General features: G+C 44.6%; 1 protein-coding gene across 46 annotated transcripts in view; it reads right to left on the bottom strand.

The window, feature by feature from the left end:
* Positions 1–22,098, bottom strand: part of celf5a (cugbp, Elav-like family member 5a) — a 178,302-nt gene that overhangs the window by 21,256 nt on the left and 134,948 nt on the right. For 23 of the 46 annotated variants that reach the window (XM_076087655.1, XM_076087652.1, XM_076087629.1 and 20 more), the window contains 2 exons: positions 8,880–9,008; positions 6,206–6,285 (listed from right to left, as the gene is read on the bottom strand). In XM_076087655.1, coding sequence (XP_075943770.1) covers positions 6,206–6,285; positions 8,880–9,008 — 209 coding nt within the window. Of the gene's footprint in view, positions 1–6,196; positions 6,286–8,879; positions 9,009–22,098 lie in introns of all 46 variants that reach the window. The other 23 variants (XM_076087632.1, XM_076087611.1, XM_076087649.1 and 20 more) reach the window with 2 other exon arrangements.

The following is a 22,098-nucleotide window of genomic DNA, read 5'->3' on the forward strand; positions in this document are numbered from 1 at the left end:
TGACCTTGGTGTAAGTGTTCTTCAAAGAAAATGTTGCAATTTTGTCTCACTCCTCTGTTTATCCTCCCTCTTCCTTTCTGTGGCTCTGGCTAGCCATCCCCTTATCAACACTATTACCCTCTTTCTGCAGCCCAATAATGAAACAGCAGGTGGGTCTGCCACACACCCTTCATTAAGAATCTTCAAATGATTTAGCACTACAGTTGACCTTTTGTGTGCTCCGCCTCCTCTTCCCTCTGCGCCCCCAAACAGGCCAATCGATCCGTATAAAAGGCCGAAATATTACTCTGATCTGACAGTGTAGAAAGGTTGTGTGTCAGTCACGATAAGAGGCCCCCTGAAATTGATGCAAGATTGTCAATAACAGTGGTGAATGGTTGCCTGGATTCAAGGTTGGGGGTTGGGGCATTTGAAGGGCTAAAGGAGATCTGGGTTAAACCTGGCAGGAGGTTGTGTTGGACTGTTGCTATAAATGGCAGCTGTAATGCTAGCAATATTACTACAACATGATTCATTCTTATGTTTCTATTTTTCCATTACTTGCATAGTCCCCAGACTGAGGTCTCAGGAGTCCTGCTAATAAAGACATCGACAGAGATGCTCAAAGACAGGCACTGGACCTTTCGACTGTAGCGTATAGATTTTATCCTCTCTTTCTCCCCTGTTTTCTCAATATTCCCCCAAGCCCTCTCCTCCTGGCTTGCTCGCTGGTTGAATCACAGGTTTGATGGATTGTAGGTGAGAAGCCAGTTGGTTAGTTGGATGCCTGACTAAATGGCTGATTGCCTAGTTAGTTGAGTGATTGACTCACTGGCAGGCTGGTTGGCTAGATGGTTGGCTAACTGTCTGACAGACTAATTGTCAGACTGTCAAGCCGGCTGACATCTGTACTCTGTCCAGCTGAGTGACTAATTGTTTTGCTTCTTGCTGTGAGAGCCATCATGTCGCACCGGAACAACACTTTTGCTGCTCATTGAGAGCTCCGTGTGAGTCTACAATAACAGCTACAAGAGATAGAACATAATGTATTAGAGATGCACTTTCTGTGTCATCACTTTCTTAAAGCCATGTTCACGCTACACAACTTTCAAAGTTGTCAGATCGCTGCAGTGTTCACACGTAAGTCGTCGTGGTTTTCACACTACATGACCGACCGGCGACAGGGCGTCACACAAAGAAAGACCCTCGATCCAACATCCTAGGTGCAACAACTTTAGTCCGTGTTGCAAATGCAACACACATACAGTAAAGTTCTCACTGTTCCAGGCGACCTCTCCGCCAGGTTTTGCCCGAACCCGTGTCTCGCGCTCTCATTGGCTGTAGCTCCCTGACAGACACAGATATATTTAAGCCTGCTAGGTATCTGGAATGTGTCTGCAATGCACCGGCAAGCCTCTCGGCTCGCGTCATTGAACAGTTCACACATAGCTCTCAAAGTGCGAGTACAGATCCAACGCAGATTTTCCTCTGATCTGGGGTTTAGTCCAGGAGCTATAAAAATCTATTGCCGGGCGTAAAATCAGGGCTAAAGTCTGGTAGTGTGAACTAGGCATAAGCAGCATCTCATATATTAAGACTATGCTCAGTCACTTCAAGGTTAACTTTGGCACGGTTACAGGTTTAGGGTTTGTCTGTTGTGTCTGACCAGCTTTTTTTTTTACTGTCTGCATCATTAACTTTATTATGAGGTTTAACTTTGAGAGGATCCAGGACAGGGCAGCGCAGGACCGGAATACAGAAGAGATGTGCTAGTACATACAAATATGTCCTTCTCACGGTTAAAAAGAAGAAGCTATTAAAGGGCCACCTAGTTTGGTAATGAGAGCTGTGTGCTCCTGCTCTGCTTCTCTCATTTTTAGGTGATTTTATAATCTGAGGTTGAGAACTGAAGTCATCCCCTTTTTTAAAGAAAATGAGACTGGACTGTGCCTGCGTGAATGATAGAAACATGGTTTATTGTGAATTGGCATGTCTAGTTGTACAAGAGCCTTGTGCCATTCTCTTTCATACTCTTGCATGTATGTCCCACTCTCTGCAAAGCTGTTTTTTTTCCAACGAGGTCTATACACTAACTTTGCCCTCCCACTGGTTCTCCTAAGGACCCCTGAATCGAATGGCTTATCGGCTAAGCATCCAATGCAACATTTGTTTATCTCCCAGGTTTTCCCAGTTAGGCCTGTCAGGATATCAGTGAGTAGAATCTGAAGTGTGAAGTAAAAGTCTCATTAAATTTTTAAGCTGCCATGTGTGAGCAGAATCCCCCTGCCAGGCGGCTTCCAGCTGCCTAGAGAGCCACTGAAGGAAGGGGAGTTAAACAGGGAGGATAAAAAAAGGCACGAGAGAGATTCAGAACCAAAAGGAAAGTCTGCCTCTTTACAGTTCCTTCCCATAGCTGAGGCTTGGTGTCGGTCCGAGCTGCACGCCCAGCTATACATCCCACACTTCTTTAACTTTGAACATATGCCGGCTCGCATTAGTGCGGAGTGAAGCCAGAAGGAAGACTGATCCTGTATTGGTATGTAGCTGCATTAGCTTCAAGTGTCACATGGCCTTAATGGTTTACCCAGTCTGCATGGGTTAGTTAAACTATGATTCAGACGCTGCGAGCACAAAAACTAAAATTAAGAAATACGTCCCGTCTTCCTGATAACACGATTTCAGCATCCTTACAACAGACTCTTTTTCATCAGCGCCTGCAAGATAAAAAAAACCTGCTTTTTTTAATCATAATGTATTGCCACTAAAGCTGCCTGTTTCTCCACAACAAATGGCATCATATGCCTCAGCCGCCTTCATAATTTCAAAATTATGAGTTATCTATTTTGCCCCCCCACTGAGTTCTATATCGATGCTGAATATACAGTTCGGTGCTACAGTATACAGCTTGTAATTTATGCCCCTTGCATGATGCTGTTCTACGCTTATTGTGGTAATAATGCATTACCACCCATGGAATCATAAATACACATCCTCTTTGAGCTTGGCTAGTAAAATAATGGATGACTGTAATCTATTAGGTTATTAGAATGTAAATTGCCTGGGTAGAAATACTTGTGGGGGAGATGACAGATCGTAAACAATCAACGTTAACTTAAAAATATAAAGGCAGAACATTGTTTAATGAGTAGCAGCACAAAGATCTATCATCCTTGTGAAATACTGACATTAAAGCTCTGCATCTCATTGAATGCACAATGAGATCATTACTGTTTTCTGACATAAAACCAGCATTTATGTACTGCAAGATCTGCTGTTTTTTTATTTTTTTGCCATTCCACATTTAATTTTATCCATATTTAGGGCAGTGACATATTGATCTGTACATTAAAACACTGTGTCTTGTTGAGGATTAAATCCTGGCACTTGCATGTGTGTGTGTTCTCTGTCTGAAGTAATGGAGAAGATCCAGCAGCTGGGGAATCACATTTGGATGCTTTTTCTTCCTTTTTTTTTTTTTTTACGTTCTTTGCTCTCACTCATCCAGCGCTCTCTTTTATGCAAACTTTACCTCATTTGCTTTCCTTTGTTCTGCTCTTATCCTTCCATCATCCTGCTCCAGTATTTCTGTGTTAGTCCCTGTGTCAGCTGAAACTGCCTCAAACCCAGGCTCAGCTGATGCGGCGCGGCACGGCCCTGCGGACGTGACCCGCCCCCCCCCACCCCCCCCCCCCCCCCCCCCTTGTCTTGGTGTAACTCTGTCCCGGGACTTACTTCCTACACGGCCCTGCTGAATCCCGGCAATTTGCTTTACAGCTCTAGCATTTAAATGTTTAATTGAGCCACTCTCATCCAGAAGTGTGTGTGTGTGTGTGTGAAAGCTGAACAAGGCTGAGAAATAGTGGCGGTGTGTATGGGAGGATGATATATGCATGCTTGAAATATGACGGGTTAGGGTGTGATGGAGATCCACCCAAGGTCTTACATGTGACCTGCCGATGCTCTCCTATAATTCATACACTTACACCACCTTGCTATCATCCTTCATAGAGTGACATTATGTCGTAGTTAGCTATTGGCAGATCATTTTTCATTTAGATACGTTCACGGAAATATGTACGCTCCCACACATTTCTACGTAAAGTATATTTTTGCATGCACTGCGTGTCATTTTATCTACATATATATATATACTCTCCACACACGTGCACGCACTCCATGTGGAATTTCTCTTTCCTTCCCTACTCACACACACAATACATACAAAATGCCCACTCCCCCTCTACATGAATAACACAAATGTATTCAGCTCAAGTCCTCCGAGCTGGAAAATAAGATCAGTCAGGGAGCCTTTGACCCTAGCCTTTGGCTGTACGAGCCTGTGACAGTGAAACAGAGAGCGGAGCAATATAGAAAAAGTATGTGTGCGCGCGCATGAAAATGCTCGAGCCACAAAGTGCTTCCGTTTGTACATGTTTATGTATGCACACACATGCATTTGTGTGTGCGTGTGGGTGCACACCCATAAACTCTAAGAAGCCAGTGCTCATGCTTTGGGGGATTGGCAGTCGATCTATCAAACTGCTGTAGTTAGTCGCAGTGTTAATATTCAGTGCACTCTTAACACCCAGCTAGCGACGCTATTGGCCGGGCTTTATTCACGGTCATCTCTCTGAGGCTCAAAAGCCACGGCCTTGTGTGTTGTCAATGATATTTTTTATTTTCTTCTATTTCTTTATTCATGCATTCATTTTTCAATGCATCCAAAAGTGTGTATGAAAGAATATGTATTCATTCATTCCGTCAATGTACTTGACTTCTTTTTGCAGCTGCAGCTCAACCGCGATCAACATCAACTCAAATGGACACAGGATGCACGGTCCAAGGTGTTCTCCGGGATCTTTGCTACATTGATGGACACTTTGCTCTGAATAGCAGCGTCCTATTGAGGCGTAATGGTCCACCGGTGGTCCGCTAATCTCAGCGAGGCAGGCACACTGTGTCCTCTCCTCCAGCAGCCACAGGATATGAGATGCTGATCAGATTTCTATAATCAATTTACCAGTGCAGGAGGTATAAATCCTGTCCATTCACTCATTCTCCCTCGGCCCCCCCCCCCTCTCTGTCTCTCTGTCTCTCACTCCCTCTCCAACTCTAACTCCCCTCCCTTCTGCCCCCTGCTTATAGTTAGATGAATAATTCAGCAGCCAATGTGGTGAAAGGTGGAGTAAACAAGTCTATTGCCTAATATCCCGAGAGGCTGCCAAAGAGAGACGAGTGAGGGCAGAGAGCTAGCATAGATAGGGGGATGGAGCAACAGAGAGAGGAGGGTATCTATGGAGAGGGGACACCCAGAGTCTTTCCTCATGACCTGCAGTCATTTGCACTTAGATTGACTCGGAGGTTGCGCCAAAAATGGCACAGCTGGCTTCTAGTCCTTCTCTCTGCTCTCCTCTCTTGAGCCACACATTGGCAACCATTAATAATGAAATCACACAGTGAAACACAACGTCGGTGAGATAAGGTGGGAGAGAGTTCAGGGTCCCTGCTTCTCTGGGGCGAGAGTTCCCGAAAAACAAAAAACTAGTATAAAAGCAGAGTCTAGTGTATAATGTGGGACGTGACTCTCTGTCCGCTTCCCGGATGTCACGGAGAATGACTCTATTCAGCTTTGGAGTGCAGAGTAAGTAGCTTTGTATTTTGACACCATCAGGTATACAGCGAGCTTGTCTAAACACGAGACACATACAAATGAGCGGTACAGCTTCTGTGCTCATAGTAAATCCAATACAGAGAGAATTCAGAGGACACGGTGTGCTTACATAACGAGTAAATGTAATCTCACACTGGAGTTATATTCACTGATTATGCAAGCAGAACTACTGATTGATGACTCGCCCAAAATTCAATTATCATTCTAAACAGTTTTATCTGGGAATTAGATTTGGATTTTTTTTTTTTTTCTTCTTGTAAAAAGTACCGTGTTAATTAAAGAGACAGAAGGCTATTTCTGACTGTGTCTGTTTTTAAAGCTGAGGTATTTATGAGGATGGTTGCACTTTCTATAAATTGATTAAAACTTTACAGTTGGGGGGGGGTGAGTTTAAAACTATGAGTTTACAGCTCTTAACCGGGAGAGGTGGACTGCACACAGCTGTTGTGATTGGTGCGCCGGGTGTACGTGTTGTGCATGTGATGGATGTTGCTGGTGTGTGTGTGTGTGTGTGTGTGTGTGTTCATTATATGTGAGGGAGAGAGCTGTACTCACTGGCATGGTCTGGCTGCCGTGGAGGGCGCTGATTGCAGACTGAGCCTCGGTGTGTGTGGAGAACTTGACAAAGGCGCAACCTGGAAGAGAGGAGATGCACATCACACACACACGCAGGTACACACACACACACACACACAGTATATATGCAGTAAATGCATTCAATCGAGCGAGTTTAAAAGCCTACGGTATATTAATAAAGGATGTTGAATTGTATTTGACACCACAGAAATCACTGTGCAGCGAGAGGCTCTCATTGCAGAGCAGGCTGCCCCACTCCGGGCATTAGGCAGGCAGACAAGCAGGCAGAAGCTGCAGGCTAGAGATTGCACTGATGAAGCAGAAAAGCATTCTATTTAGCACCACATGCCTGTCTGTGCATATTAAATACTAGCTAAACTGGCTAAACTCACAATGTTTTTTTGAATAGAAAACCGCTCCATTTGAGTAGTTTATTGTTCCCACAACAGGAGGTTCTGATCAATATCTGTGAGTACGGCGATGTCTGTCCAAAGGCCAGGAGACCACAGAACCAACCCTCTCAGCTCTGATGTCCTTGAGGAATATTGTGACGCGTAGACAAAGTGAAAGCAAGTTGAAGAGGGCTTTTGTGGGCTCACAAAGTGAGCTGTTGCACATTCATTATTCAACTATTAAACTGAAGTATGGCCTCCTTTGTAGAACTGGAGAACTTGATATAAAGCCATACGCTTTGTCTCCTCTAGAAATGCCTCCTACACTAAACTCATGAACATATTGCAATCCGTTTTCAAGACTAGTATAGAGTCTCTTTGTACCCATGGCCAGAATATTGATGATACGTGTGTGCAGGTTATATTACACAGTGTTCAATCCACTACTCTCGCATGTCTCTGGAGGGCAACGGAAACCCAAACACAGAAACATGCGAGGACTGAACCTGGGTCTGTTGCAGTGAGGCAGCAGTACTAACCACTGGGCTACCATCCCCTCTTATAATTATACCCTATTTCACCTAATTTCATTTCATTTGAAGTTTCTTTTCTACTCTTATTTAATCTTTCATACTTTACTCTTCTTATCATCTCTACTGCCTGACCTCGCCGCCCTGCCATTCTTCCCCTCTTAATGGGCTTACCCCTGTGGACACCAGCCAATCAAGATGCCCATTCAGCTGTCGAACCACTACCCTCTGTTGAGATATGGATAGAAAAGAGCTGGAGCTCGGCATGACCTGTACAAGGACTTTGCTACGGTGGTATTAACTATATGCCGGTATAATTATGAATTTAACTCTTTGTATACTTAGCAAGCTGCAGTGTGCATTGCCTCTGCTTTATCTTTTTAGGAGCGTTATTATGTGATCGAGACTGTGGAACGGTGCAATAGCGAGCGAACATAAAGTATTCTGCTATCAAACTTACAGTAATCATATTGTTGCACATCATTCTGCACAAACAGGATTTTGTGATGACTAAGTGGGAAGCAGATTTGTTTTTGCCAGCAGGGGTTGGGGACGTTTTGTTTGTTTGTGTTTTTTATCAGGAAATAATAATAAAATAAGTAATATCACACACTAATACAGACACTCCTGATAGCTTATGCTTTGATAATGTATCATGATTCATTTGTTTATTGTATAAATAATGTGAGTCTGCAAAGTAACTAGTAACTCAATATTTGCCTTTAATGGAGTGGAGTAAAAATATAAAGTAGCATAAAATGGAAATACGGAAGTAAAGTACGAGTACATACAAACTATTCTTAAGAACAGTACTGGAGTGAATGTACAATAGTTTCCTGAAGCGCTGACTGGGGAATGGGCTTTAGGGAAGAACCACTCGCTTTGCTCTTTGCTGTGTGTCAGAGGGAATCGATGTCTCCAAAAGTTGTTGGCTGCTTTAAAAAAAGCCTGAAAGATATCAACACTACAGTACCTGAGGTACAGTAACAACCTGCAGCACATCCATTGGACAAAATGTTTCAGATTAAAACTCCGAAAAAAGAACGAGGACTGGTGAAGAATAGAAACCGTGACTTTGTAATGTGGAGGTGTTTCTTTCTGAAACAACACATATGCTGAGGAACAGTTTGTGATGGCAAAGTCAGCATTTAAATAACACCAGCGTTGTTTTAATCGTTGCTGCATTGGGTGGGATTACAACTATTCATAACATGGGGCGTCATGTTTTGCTGGTGGCGATCGTATAACTACAGAGTCTTGGTTTTGTATCTGGCCTTTGGAATTTATCACAGATTATGTATTTATATATATATATATATAAAACTCTGTCTCTCTTAAAAGAACATCGCCTACTTTTTCAGTATCATACTTAAATAATTATATTTTTGAGGGTTTGCTGCCTCAAAGAAATGAATACATTCTTTACAAACTGCACAAAAGGAGGAAGACAAACCAACGAATTATCAACCCAACTTCTCTCATAGTTCCTAATTATGATAAATCAAACAGCATGTGACACATCAGGCTTAACTTTTTTTGTCACTGCCTGCAGCCGACTAGCACATCAAACAGTGCGGCGAAGAAATGTTTGCAATTATGTGTCATTTGACCTAAATCTGGTGCATATGTCACATACACTTTACATACCCGAGCTGACGTAGACGCTCACACACACTGTCACTTCTCTGTCAGTGACCTAAATAATGCTGACAACTGTATCACGGCTCCTACCTTTGCTGTTTCCGTCAGGACCTCTTAGGACCGTGCACTCCTCAATGACTCCGTAGGGTTCGAAGAGGCGGTAAACATCCTCCTCGGTCTGTTGTTTGTTCAGCATCCCGACAAACAACTTCCTGTCTTCTGGAACAAACAACGAGACAAAAGGTTAAATTATAACTTTGACCTCAATTACTAAACCAATTGGAGAACATACAGTCGTGAAACTTCATCATTGTTTGGTGGAACAGGGTTGGATTCTGAAGAAGTCTCTTTTTCCGCGGCAGCAAACACACACGTATACGTCCACAGAGCCGTGGTTTGTTTAGAGCACGTCGGGCTCGAGTCACATTGTATTATCTATTTTCCAAGACTGATCATTTTAATCTGTAGTATAACTGGGTTTAGTCCCATATGTGCACATATACTGTGGCTGCGGGGGGTAACTGAGTGGTCAGGGGCTGGGGGGGAGAGACATGGGAAGACTAATGAAGAGGTTTCTCTCTCTCACACACACACACACACACACACACACACACACACACACACACACACACACACACACACACACACAGGGCCCAAGACAATGAGCAAGTCTTTGGTCCTTTAAAAGCACCAGAGGCTCCAGGCAGCTCCAACCTCCTAAACATCACACTGTGTTGCTGGCTGGAAACTCACGCTCTCTCTCTCTCTCTCGCTCCCCCTCTTAGTCTCTCTCTCTCTCCCCCCTCTCTCTTTTCTGCTTTTCTTTTTCTCTCTCGCTGATTCCACATTTTTCAACCTCATTCTTTTTCAACTGCCTCCCCCTTTCCTCTCTTTATCTCTCTCTTACTCTACTAATTGCTGCTGATCCAGTGTTTTTTGTGTAGCCAGAGAAATATTTCAGTATGCTCTTCAGTGAACAATGGCGTGTCTCTCCTGCGAGCAACGAAGGCCGGGAGACATGCCATGAATAACGCTGACTTTTCAATAGATAGCCTGTATGCTATTGAGTCCTGTTAAATGCTGTGGGATCTGATCTTTACCTTGACCTGACACACTGTGTTTACTGATGTACTCTGGCCGTGTATGATTAATGCTACAGTGCAGCGAGTCTCTGCTGGCAGAAGAAGCACTAAAAACGTTCCCTTTATACAGATTGTTTCTCCAACTCTGACCTGTGAAGTCACAGCGGAGCGACTGAGTGAGAGACGGGACTAGCGGCCGCCGCTGTGAAGCGGCCGAGAGCGGCATACAATTGCCGCCAGAGGTATCGCACAGTGTCAGAGTGACCTGTGACGACTACCGAGTGCACCGTGTTGTTGTCGTTCCCTGACCCGGACACGAGCCGAGACCCGCATTCCTGCGACGGGCACGGGCCGCGAGCGCGTGCCGACAGGGCGCCCGGCTAGGGTTTCAGCACCGCCAATGATGCACCTTTAAAATAATCACCCGTGTCAGTGCATTGTCTAGGGAGGGGCGTCCCTGGTGCTGGCTCCTTATTGCAAGTGGCAGGATCAGAGGCTATGTATCAAAACGGAAGTGATGCAATGTGACATCTGTCAGGGAGGATTGGAGAGCATTTATCTGCAAAAGAAAAGAAAAAAAGGAAAGCCCTGAACTGGAAAATGAAAGGCCAAGATGGTCCTTCCTTTTGCTAGAGGGAGAATATTAATTTTGAGGGGAGATGAGTCAAGGAGAAGAGGGGGGGGGGGCTGGACTGCACAAATTTCCCTCAATACAGCCAGACCACATCTCATATACACTCCTGTACACAGAGCCACGCACAGAAGCACCCATGCGACCGACCGCAGTCACCCTTTGGGTTCCTCCTGCCGCTACTTTAGCTTTAACTCCCGTCTTCAAGTAGATGATGGGGGATCTGACAAGTTTTGAATTAATGCACGACCCTATCAATTTCATATGAGCTGCACTCTGACGATCAAACTACGAACAGCTCTTGGCATGTCTTAAAATACGACTCCGCATCCATCCTCCTCTCAAGGATTTCAGACTGGCAACGTCACCTCCAGCTGAATGGAATAATATTTATATGAATCTAAGTATAACGGGTTCATGTGGCGCTATATATCACATGCCTGAGTATTGGTTCACAGTGAGCTGCACAAAAGCCTCACACACTCGAGTCATGTTCAGTCTGCTGGCTTTTTGCATCACGTCTGAAAAAAAAGATGCTAATCTGAACACACAGGCAGGAGTTGCAATTTAAGAAAGGTGTGACTGTATATGAATCTTATATTTACAACAGCAGCATTTAGCACGGGTTCATCATCTGTGGCTGAGAGAGAGAGAGAGAGAGAGAGAGAGAGATGGAGTGCATGTTCTGCGAAGTGAGCGTGCTTTGAAAACCAGCTAACAGCGCATGAAAACAGATCATCTAGGAGATCTGTTCCACCGTCTAGGATTCTGCTGTGGCTGCTCTGAACTAAAACGCTACCTTGGGAATTCAGGTGTTGTGTTCATCGCCGATGGAAACATTATCTCATTTATCTACAACAGCGCAGCACAGACAGTGTGCACACAGACACAAAGAGAGTGCAAAACACCCACAGTCATTTACGCATATCTGAAGGGGGAGGAATAAAAAGTAAAAAAGGAGCAAAAGAGGGAGAGAGAAATTACATACGCAAATAGGATACCCTCTCACACTCTGACACAGAGGATTACAGATGACAGATCCTCCACCACGACCACACACATAGAAGACACACAGCGAGCCGCACGTCCCACTGTAAACTATCACATACAAAACTAGCAGCGTCGCCGCCTCAGCCAGTTTGATAACTGCTTTTGTTGCTAACTTCCATCCATCGGCCGCTGATACACAAATCTCTCACCACCTCAGCTTTCACCATTTTATCTGATTCATGTTTTCAGTCTGCAGGCGTCTGACGGAACAGATACACTCCTATTTCAATCAATCCAGCCGTCTGCACAGCATTTTGGTAAAGATGGTGTCTGTGCACTGGGCTCCGAGCGCTGCCGAAATGTGGGTGACCTACACCCGGTACTGTGCCTGAACACACCGTGTGTCGACCGCAGCTATACTGCCGCCGCTCTGCTTTACATGTGTATTCATGGTGTGACTGCACCGCTGCTGCTAGCTGGTGCTATCGCTGGCCTAGTGGCCACAGCTGCATTACAAGCTGCAACGGGCCACATAATCCTGCCTCATCTGTTTGTCATTCTACTGAAATGCAAAGCTGGGCGTATATGATATACGTCTGAACTGAAGAAAAAAAGAAACACGTGGTGTCTCTCACTGGGGTTGGCCTCCACAGATTCTGAAATCCTCACGTATCTTTTTGGCCCCTCTGTTCTAAGAACATCAACCTCGTGTAGTTCCTACCAACACCTGGACTTCTCTAAGCTCAGCTGTATTTAGTTCAGCTCAAGAGCATTTATCTTCGATCTGCAGTTCAATCTCACATCAGTGTTTCTCTATACCTTCATGTCTACGCCTCGTCGATGCAGTACAGTACATGCAGGATAATATCTGTCTAACCAGTGACATATTAAACATGTATGGGAACTGACCTCCTAACTTGAAGAAGACATCTGCTCACTCAGGAATCTACAATCTGTGTAGCATTGGTTCTTTGTTTCTTTTGTTTCAAAACCAAATTTTTTTTTTTTAAATAAGAACGGAAAGACAGGAACGAGACATGGCGATATTCTGCTGATTCTGCACGGTGGATGATATTGTGAGTAAGAAGGATTTTAAAATGCATAAAATGCAAAAAGTTGAGGCTGCATGGCGTCAGACTCCACCCGTTGAGAAGTGTAAAAATATCGTCTGTTCATTATGAAACTGTAGTGGCCGTGATTAATGGGAAAAGCTGGAGCCTGGTCCGTGCCCCAGCTGATCAAAGGTAGAGCGAGTTGTCTATTAATTGGGAGTCGCATGTCTAAGTGTCCTTAGGCAAGATACTTAACCCCAAATTGCTCCCGAAGGCTGTGCCATCGGTGTCAGCACTTTCGCCACTGTTTGCATGGTTAGCGCTGTTAGCGCCGTTATCAATGAGCCACCGGGCTCGCCGTCGACATGTTGAGAGGCAATCAAAGTCTCGGATTTCTTTAAGCCAAAGTCAACTGTGTTCTACATAATTAATAGGAAGTCATGAAAAGAATATTTCTGATTGAATCGTGTTTTTCACTCGAAAATTTGAGCTGAATTAAACTGTCAGTCACACGCAACCCTGAAGCATTCTGTGAAGCTGGGAGGTTAGAACACGATTAGCAGCAAACACTGCTTTGGATCTCTCTTTTCTCTTTTGCAGCCTTCAAAAAGCGGCTGAGTCGTCTTTCTGTTCCAGCTCCTCACCTGTGGTAAATGGCTTCGACTGTATCGATGAATGCGAAACAAGACAAGAAATTATGAGTTGTTTTTTTCTTGTTTACAGAGCCTGGTGAGCATGAATAGCATCCTAAATTAGAGCGCTATAGCGTTAGCAGTGAAATGTCATCGCCTAAACAATTCAGGGGTCTAATCACCAGCAAGTTAACTGTGAAAACTGTGCAGCACGCTGGCATTAAGATGCATTTACAGCTCACTGTGGCAGAGTACTGTATGCCACTTCATTGCGACACACTATTTCCATCCTGAAACTCACCCCCCATCATGTTTAATTTACTCTGAGTTACTAAACAGATGCTTGTTTGGAGTAAATGCATTGGAAATTAAACTCCGGAATAATGAAATGGCAGTGTGCTGCCTGGTTACACATACTGAAGATTACCGGGTCCATTTGGGCCCTTTCTAATCAATTTAAGCTGTTTGGGACGTGGCCTTGAGAGAAGCCTTTGAGTCACTGCGCAAGAGCAACTTATATCGGTAATATTTCACATCTTAATTCTGACCATTACAGCATGCGCATGACAAACACCACCACTGTAATTCCTTCCCTGTAAATGTGCTCCAAATCTCCGCACAATACCGTCTTCTGTTACATAATGTTTTGAAGGATCTCCTGTCCACACAGCATACACAGTCTACACTTTCTGCTGTAGTCCACTGTGCTGGAGACTTATTACTGTGTGCTCCATGATTACACTGCAGACTGCCGAGGATTTTTGACAGTGAAATGAGACTTATTGAATAGCGTTGGGGCAGAGCTGGATTTTTTTTTTGGAGCAACAAGAGAAAGAAAGAAAAGGATTGAGCTAGGGGAGGCAGAAGTAGAGAAATAATGAGAGAGAGAGAGAGAGAGAGAGAGAGAGAGAGAGAGAGAGAGAGAGAGAGAAGAGAGAGAATGTGTAGGAGACTGAGAACTGTAAGTTGATGTTGATGTGCATACAGTGTAGTCCTTGATAAGCCAGGATGGATGAAAGAGGTGCACCATTGTAGTTGGTAAATCATTGTCAGGGGTGGAGAGGATGAGGCAAGGGAAAGGTGGGAGGAGACTGAGGGGGGGATGGAAAGAATACCAACTGCCTTGTGGTGCTCTCTGGTTTTCAAAATCCCCTTCTCTGTCTGTCTCTTTCTCAATCGTTGCGACAGCAAGGGAGTGCGGATGGAGGGAGGGTGAGAGATGTTGTGACGGAGGGAGAGAGGGTGCGATAGAGAAAAAAAAAGCACTTGTCAGAAGGATGGGGAGGTTGCTATGACAACTACTCACACAGCGGGCTGTCAGTCATGTTTCATCGGCGCTTGGAGAGGAGGAGAGGAATGAAGGGAGGAGAGGAGTTAAGGAAGGATGGGGTTGGAGAAGGGTCATTTCTCCATCTGTCTGCTGAGCCGCAGTGTCAATTTGACTGTCAGGCTCGGAGATAAGGACAAATTATGAACAATATTAGCTCGCCGATAAAAGGGAACAATAATGAATGGATAAATATATTAAAACCAAATGAGATAGCATCCAGGCAGAAACAGGGGCCCTGAGAAGCCGTCCAGGTTTTCTCATTTGGAGGGGAAGATAAGAGCTGGAGAGAGGCTGTGAGGAGGGGAAGGATCCACCGTATTACCGCTACAGCTACTGTAGCGTACTTCCTTGTCAAAGGAGAGGAAGAGAGAATCGAAATCACTTTGGAGCCGGAATACCAAACATTGTGGCTTCCTCTCCCTCCTTTCACGAGCCTATTATACTTCTCCAATGAGCAGGATGCCACACAATAACAGTGTCAGCATGTGTTCAAGCATAAAAAACACAGACGGAATGGAATTAAATTAATTAACCCTAAGGGATCACGGTGCTTAGCCAGTGGAATTTAATCCAATTTATTACATATCGGGATCTAACTAGGGTTGTGTTTGGATTAATGAGATGGCGAGTATGGATGTGTGTGCACATGTACAGCAGTGTATGTGTATAGGTGTGCCGAGGGCGTCCTTCCCACCCTGTGTACAGTAAAGGATCAGTGGTAGAGGAGGGAAAGACCATCGGGGGAGGGAGTCTGGGGTTCGGCACGGCCTTAGGGTGAGAAAACCCCACCAAATTAACTCCTGAATAATGAGCCTTTTATGTGCTGCGTTATCACCGGGGGAGAGAGCGGATATGTATTTTGTCATAACGCTGGAGCCTCTTCAGGCAAGAACCCAGTTATTAGGTTCCGCCAAGCACACCTTCTGCTGAGAAAGAAATGTGGGTTGATGGACTAGTTTGTTTACCAATTTCTAAAGTAAATTAGCACTCCTGTGTGTATGTGTTGTATCTGCAGCTGTCTTTTGAAGTTTGCATGCTAACCCACAGAGTTGACAGCACAAACTGTAAGGCCTACCATGCACCGGCGCTAATGAGGTAGCTTATTAGCGCCGTTTCCCCTCACAACTTCGGAGATGTTGCTTGGAAACAGCAGTGCAAAGAAAAGGAAAAACAACACTGGAGTTCTCACCGAAACGCCATCAGCAATTCTAACACCAAAACAAACGCGGTATGGACTTCTAATGAAACATAAGAGATTTACAAAGCAACGTTTGAACATATATGAATGTTAAACATACTTTATTTCACTGTGATGCCGGCCAAGGTTGCCTGTAAAGTCAACAGCCACGTTCTGCATATATCCAGCCTATAATTCAATTTAGACATTAACAGGAGGGACACGCTTCTTTTACCTCCAGCAGCACCTGCAGTGACACCGGCTTGATTTCATGTCATAGTTTCATCATTTTGGTGTCAAGGCCGCTCATTGGCAGCTTGGCTGCGGCCCATAAAAGCCATCAGTAAAAATGCCAGCGAGCGCTGCGTGCAGGGGCCTTGATAGCCGTGCTGCAGAAACAGCACATCCTTGACTAAGCACCCCTCTGGGATGCATTAGGCTTCACTGCTTTCACATACATGTAAATAAGTACACATAAGCACACCGACACAAGGCTGCTCATATATGCATGATCGCTATAAACTTAAGGCAATACACAAAGTAACCGTAAAATTATATTCACACACACACACACACACACACACACACATTCAGGCGGTCAGAGAAATAGAACAGCTTGCAAATACAAGCAGCTATACCAACAGGCACACCTTCAGAACCGTATACAGCGCACTGTATGCTGTACATACAAATATACGGTATAAAGAGGAATCTGAAGCGCAAACAAACATCGCTGCAGTGGGAGGTTGCGGTTGGCAACTGTTGCATCACGGGCCCTACAGCGTATTAGTCAGGCCAAAGAGCTGGAGATCAAACTATAATGTGTTACCGAACAGCAGCCGCATTCCAACCGTACACATTTCCTCCGCGCACGCAGACCCGAGTCGATTCCATCTCAAGAGGGGATTGGCAGACCAGTGATCATGAATTCTGTCTGTGCCGCTGGCAGAAAAGGGATGATGGATATTGTATATGACACCTGAAAGACTCACCCACACATCTGTGCGCACACACACACATGTTTGTATACGCACATGTGAAAACACGAAATGCGCATACAGCACCTCGTGTTTGTCACTCGATATTCTCCAAAGAGCGCGACGCATTTTATGCATCAGTGCGATCTAATGGCTGCTGTGTTCTACGCCGCCGGCTGGGGGGTTTCAGCTGCATCCTGAGCCCTGCTGGAAGCCTTGAACACACAATTACAGCCTTCTGACTTGGTTCCACCCCATTCCCTAAATGCTCCATGTAAAAAGCTCAGAGGTTTTTGGAGGTATAATTGTTGGCGTGCATGCGTGTCTTCTTGTGTTGCCCCTTTCTCTCTCTCTCTTTCTGCACAGTTTCAGCCCCCCCACTTCAGAACACATCAGCTGCAAGGAGAGAAATAGAAGGAGAAACTGCTTAAAATATTTTATCGCCACCGTATACGTCTCAGCAAATTTACACTCAATATGATAACAAATGTGAAATATTACTCACAGCCTTGTGTCGAATTCAGTGTATTACGGCGGCGGTGATAAATCCTCAAACTGCTGTGCAACGTGTTTACGTAGCTATACTGTATATAAACATTTACAATGTGGCAGTGCTATTTATATTCTCTCCCTTCATAACGCCATCTGAAGGGCACTTTGGCATCCGTTATGATATGGATTTTCTCTCCCCCATTTTACCCCCCGATCCCATTTATTGCCATTCTTCTTGCCCGTCCAGATTGTGTTCGTATACAGTAGAATGGGCCTTTTACCTTTGGCAGTATTTAACACAGCGCTAGCCTGTTTCTTAATTATTTTCTCATCGCTCCACTGACACTGATTCATGAGGGTAATGTTGGACACACCCCCTCAACCAACCCCCTCCTCCCTCCTCCTACGCGCACTTCTTCCTCTCTTCCCTCCCTCTTCCTTACAGTAGAGTTGCCCTTAGCTCTTTCTTGTATCATCTCGCAGACATATTTTTCCTTGTCTGATTGTCCATTTTTCTCCCTCCTTCTGCCTCACTATCTCCATCTCTCGCTCTCTTTTCTCTCACATTACCATGTGATTATCTTTGATAGCTAATGAGTTACCTTCATGGTAACTCATTAGCCTTCATGGTTGCTCTCAAATAATTACCTTTTTTCTTTCTCATTTGGAAGGTCAAAATTGACTACAGCAAGAGACAACAAACTTCATTATACACCGAGCTAAACTGAGCCCCCCCCCCCCCCCTGATCTTATCGCGTTAAATAGAGAGTACAATGTCCTCTCACCTCCTCACCTCTGACCAACTGCAATATCATAAAATAGAAACCCACACTGGAACAAAAACCTCTATCTGAGAAAAGAGCGGTAAGTTTGATGGACCGAAAGCGTTTTGATATGCAATACCTAGAGATTACAGTTATAACGCTCAAGAACAGCAAACAAAAGCAATGAAATTAAAGTGAAATGCAGAAGAAAGAGATGATGAGAAAATGTGGAGAGAGAGAAATAAAAGGGAGGAGGCTTAGGAGATGGAGAGCATGGGGCCATGCCCAACTCCAGCTCAGGAGAGAGGGAGGATGTACCAGAATATGGGCTATCTCTCTGAAGCTTTGTCTGCAGGAGCAACTGAGCTGGCAGATGACTTTGCTGCACATGGACAAAAGAGGCTTACAGGCCACCCTGCATGTCAGCTTTCCCCGGCCAGAAGTGTGAGAGCTGTAGGGGAATATAGGGTACGCTCCAGCACTCACCTGCCGAGACCTATACAGAGACCTCGGTGGAAGTAAATTCAGATTTGCTCTACACATGTGACATCAGCCAGCAGCTTCATTTTGCATATTACTCTAGTTCAGTTCAGTGCATCTCTTTACTCTGGAAAAAAAAAAAAAGAAACTGCAGTGTTAACAGTTATGAGAAGGGGAAATGCAGCATGAGGTAAAGTTGCAAAATACATAAATAAATACATAAGCCCTAAAGCATGTCACCGCTGTACTTTTATATTTCACCATTTCCATATTATTAGTTAGGAGCTCATCTGATAGCAGCCGTGATGCTGAACTTGGAGCCGTGCGCTGTCGTGTGCATGGCCTCTGTAGTGCTGATGTGACTGCAGGGGGGAGAGCCCTAACCCTGTCAGTCACACTGACAGCCAGGCGGTCTTATCTGTTCTTTATTGGCGACGGTGCACTTTAATTAGGCTAGAAGGTCAATCAGCACTTTTATAGATGATGTGATTCCACTGAAAGCATTTCATAATCCAGGACAGCCGCAGTGTTACAGGGGCCTAAGGCCAACACGTTGCTCCCTCGCCCTGTATTCGTACCATTTTTTTTTTTTACAGCCCTACTTGTCTGAAGGATCAGAACTAGTTATATCACACATTTCCACAGAGCCCTGCACTGCTGAACTAATGAACTGCAGCAAAGGTTTCTGCAACATATCTTCCTTATTACATCTATAAGAAAAGAAATGTGCGTGACATACTGAGGGATATTGCTTTCCTTCAGGTTCCTGACATAAAAACCTGACTTGTGGAAGTGTTGCCATCATTAACTTCTCTGGATGAAACAACACCACATGTGCTAGCAGCAGGTTCTTCTTTTGTAGCACATTTGCCAGAATTATCCACTGCAGAGAAACATACAGTAATACTGTTATACTGAACTATTCACTTCTTGCTTTCCTCTGCCTGCTGCTTTTCATCCGCCCGCTTGGATAAATGCATTTCAATTTTGCTGTGGAAACTGTTATGAAGCTCTAACATCAAAAACCAAATTGGCTTCCTTGAATCGTCCCTCGCAGGTGCATAGTAAGCCAGAATTGCACACTGATGTCTGAGCTGAGCGGCTTCATTGGCTAAAATATAAACTGATGTCGTGTATTATTTTTTTTTTGTCATTTTCAATTTATATAACGGGCCCCTAAACTACAGTTTCTACTAAACCAAACGCCTTTGTGTATTCCAGATCGCACTTTCTACACTCTAATTAATTAGTGATGTTTCCATTGATGTGCCGCCGATTGTTAGCGGTCGTTATTTCGTAAAGATATGCAATTGGGAAAATGGTATACATGCTTTCTAGTCGCCACATCGGCACTATACGCCTTTGGTTATTAAACATGTGGATAAGGAGCAACAACCTGCTGGTGTGTAGTGTAGTCCTGCATCGTGCACTGGCCAGGAGCTGCACATGTGGTCGCTCCATGGATGTATGCAGAGAACGGGTTGCTCAGGCGGCAACACTGTGACCGACAATTGGCAGGAGGAGAGCCGTTAGCAGCCGGTGGGCAGCACGGTCCACCTCAGCGCACCTTAAGTTCTGAGCTAACTTTCACTTTAATCAACGACTGGCTGAGAAGCAAGACACAGGAACTTAAATTAGGTCTTGAGGAGTTGTAGCGTTTATTCACTGATATATAAACTGTACTCACTGCTACACACACTGCTGTTGATGTTAGTGCATCAGGTTATCGTTGCAGCTGGGCAGCTTATTGGGCTTCAACTGGCGGGAGGTTAACGCCAAGTTGCTGCAGTGATATTGGATGTTGTTGTATCGGAGTACTTTTACCAGTAGGAGTATACGAGCAGAGTATCGGACCCGATACCTGATACCGGTATCGGTGCGTCCCTAAGGAAAATATAATCATTTATTTCCTGTCATTTAAATTGTGTGTTTTTATGCAGGTAACCACTATAGAAGACAATAACATAGTAAAAAGAGAACATGTAGAATTGTTGACAGTTTACTCTGACTTCGGGACGGTTGAAATTATGGAGATGAAAAAGGTTAGTCTGGAGCCATGCATACCAGCTGCTGTAACAAGACAAAAGAGCAACAGAGGGAACCGTAGTCTGCCGAGTATCGGCAATCATATCGATGACACAAAGCATGACTGGGGCATCTCTACTGCTGATGTCTCACTTTTAATTTAAAAGAATCTTGCCGAGCTGAGTGGGAAATGCGTTTCCTCAACATGTAGCCACACCAAATGTGGCATCAACTCATCCAGCTGTCATTTGTAAACCTGCTCATTTACTACGATTATTGATACAAACGTGACAACAAGCGTCTCTTGAAATTAAGCAAGAACCTGAACCCAGGCTCAACTAATAGCATCCATCTGCAGAGCCTTATAAGAAAAGATAGAAACGTATAACAGACAAAAAAACAAAAAACACAATGTTCTCTGTCACGCACGCACACTCGCTGCTCTGTCTCTCTTTGTCTCCCTCCTCCTCCACAATCTTCTTGACAGCCCATTTGTTTTCATTTCCAATATATTTAGCTTGATATCTAATGAAATAAATATCTATATATCGAACAAATCATCAAGAGGGGGGGGGGGGGGAATTCTCCATCGGATGTCAGTTACATTTTCGCATTGCTGTTTTACTTCACGCATCAGATTTATTGGATTTCTTTATTGTCATAGCAAATCATCTGGTGTCCCGGCATGCATAGGAATGTAATGTAAAGCACACACTGTTGATGGAACTCTTGAGCCGTGAGGCTCAATTTTGCATGCAGAAATGTACAAATGCAATCTATATCTTGGAATATGATAGATATGAAGGAATGGAGAAATTTGGACCTGTCAAGCTAATGCCTTATAGCATTAGACCACAGAAAGGCTGACTTATTCCTCTCACCAACTTTGACTAAACTATCAGGCAGATGGCCTTTTCCTCTGGCTTTCTATCTCCTCCCAGCTCACTCTCTCTCTCTCTCCCTGTCAAACCTTACAGTAAGCATTTTAATTCCCCCTGACCTTTACTGATCTCACCCTGGCAGTTTTGCCCGTTGCTTAGGGCCAAAACAAAATGAAATTTGAATTTCAGCTCAGAATAATTTAAGATGATCCTTTCTATGCAGGGAGTCTCAACTACGCTGTAGTTTGGGTGCTGCCAACTTATTAAATGGACTTTACGTCAGGGCCCTCTCGCTATTTCTCTCTTGCCTATGGGACTGTGAGATCACATACAATGTGATGCCAGTGTGTGAGGAGTGTGTGTGTCTGTGTGGGGGGGGGGGAGGTTGAGCGAGGATAAGTCCCCGAATATTCACATGTATGCATGCACGCATGGGCGCACGCAGACACACACACACACACACACACACACACACACTTTGGCACACGAACGGACATGCTCCAACTCTAAGACACTGAGCACCGGAGGGCTCTGTGTGCAAGGCTGAGAAATGCCATGTCAGCACGCACCACATGGAAGTTTAGAGGGGAGGGAAAAGCTAAACAGTGTAAAAAAAAAAAAGGGGAGCGTGTGATGAAAAATGCATGCGGGGGGACAGTGGCTCCCTGTACACAGTTGCCTGCGGATCCTCTCCCCTCTTTATCCTGTTGTCTCTACTGACGGTGCTGCTTCCCTGACTGACCACACACACACACACACACACACACACACACACACACACACACACACACACACA

The sequence above is a fragment of the Anarhichas minor genome, unplaced genomic scaffold (assembly GCF_050575085.1).
Source record: "Anarhichas minor isolate MPS153535 unplaced genomic scaffold, ASM5057508v1 ptg000010l, whole genome shotgun sequence".
Classification (NCBI taxonomy): domain Eukaryota; kingdom Metazoa; phylum Chordata; class Actinopteri; order Perciformes; family Anarhichadidae; genus Anarhichas; species Anarhichas minor.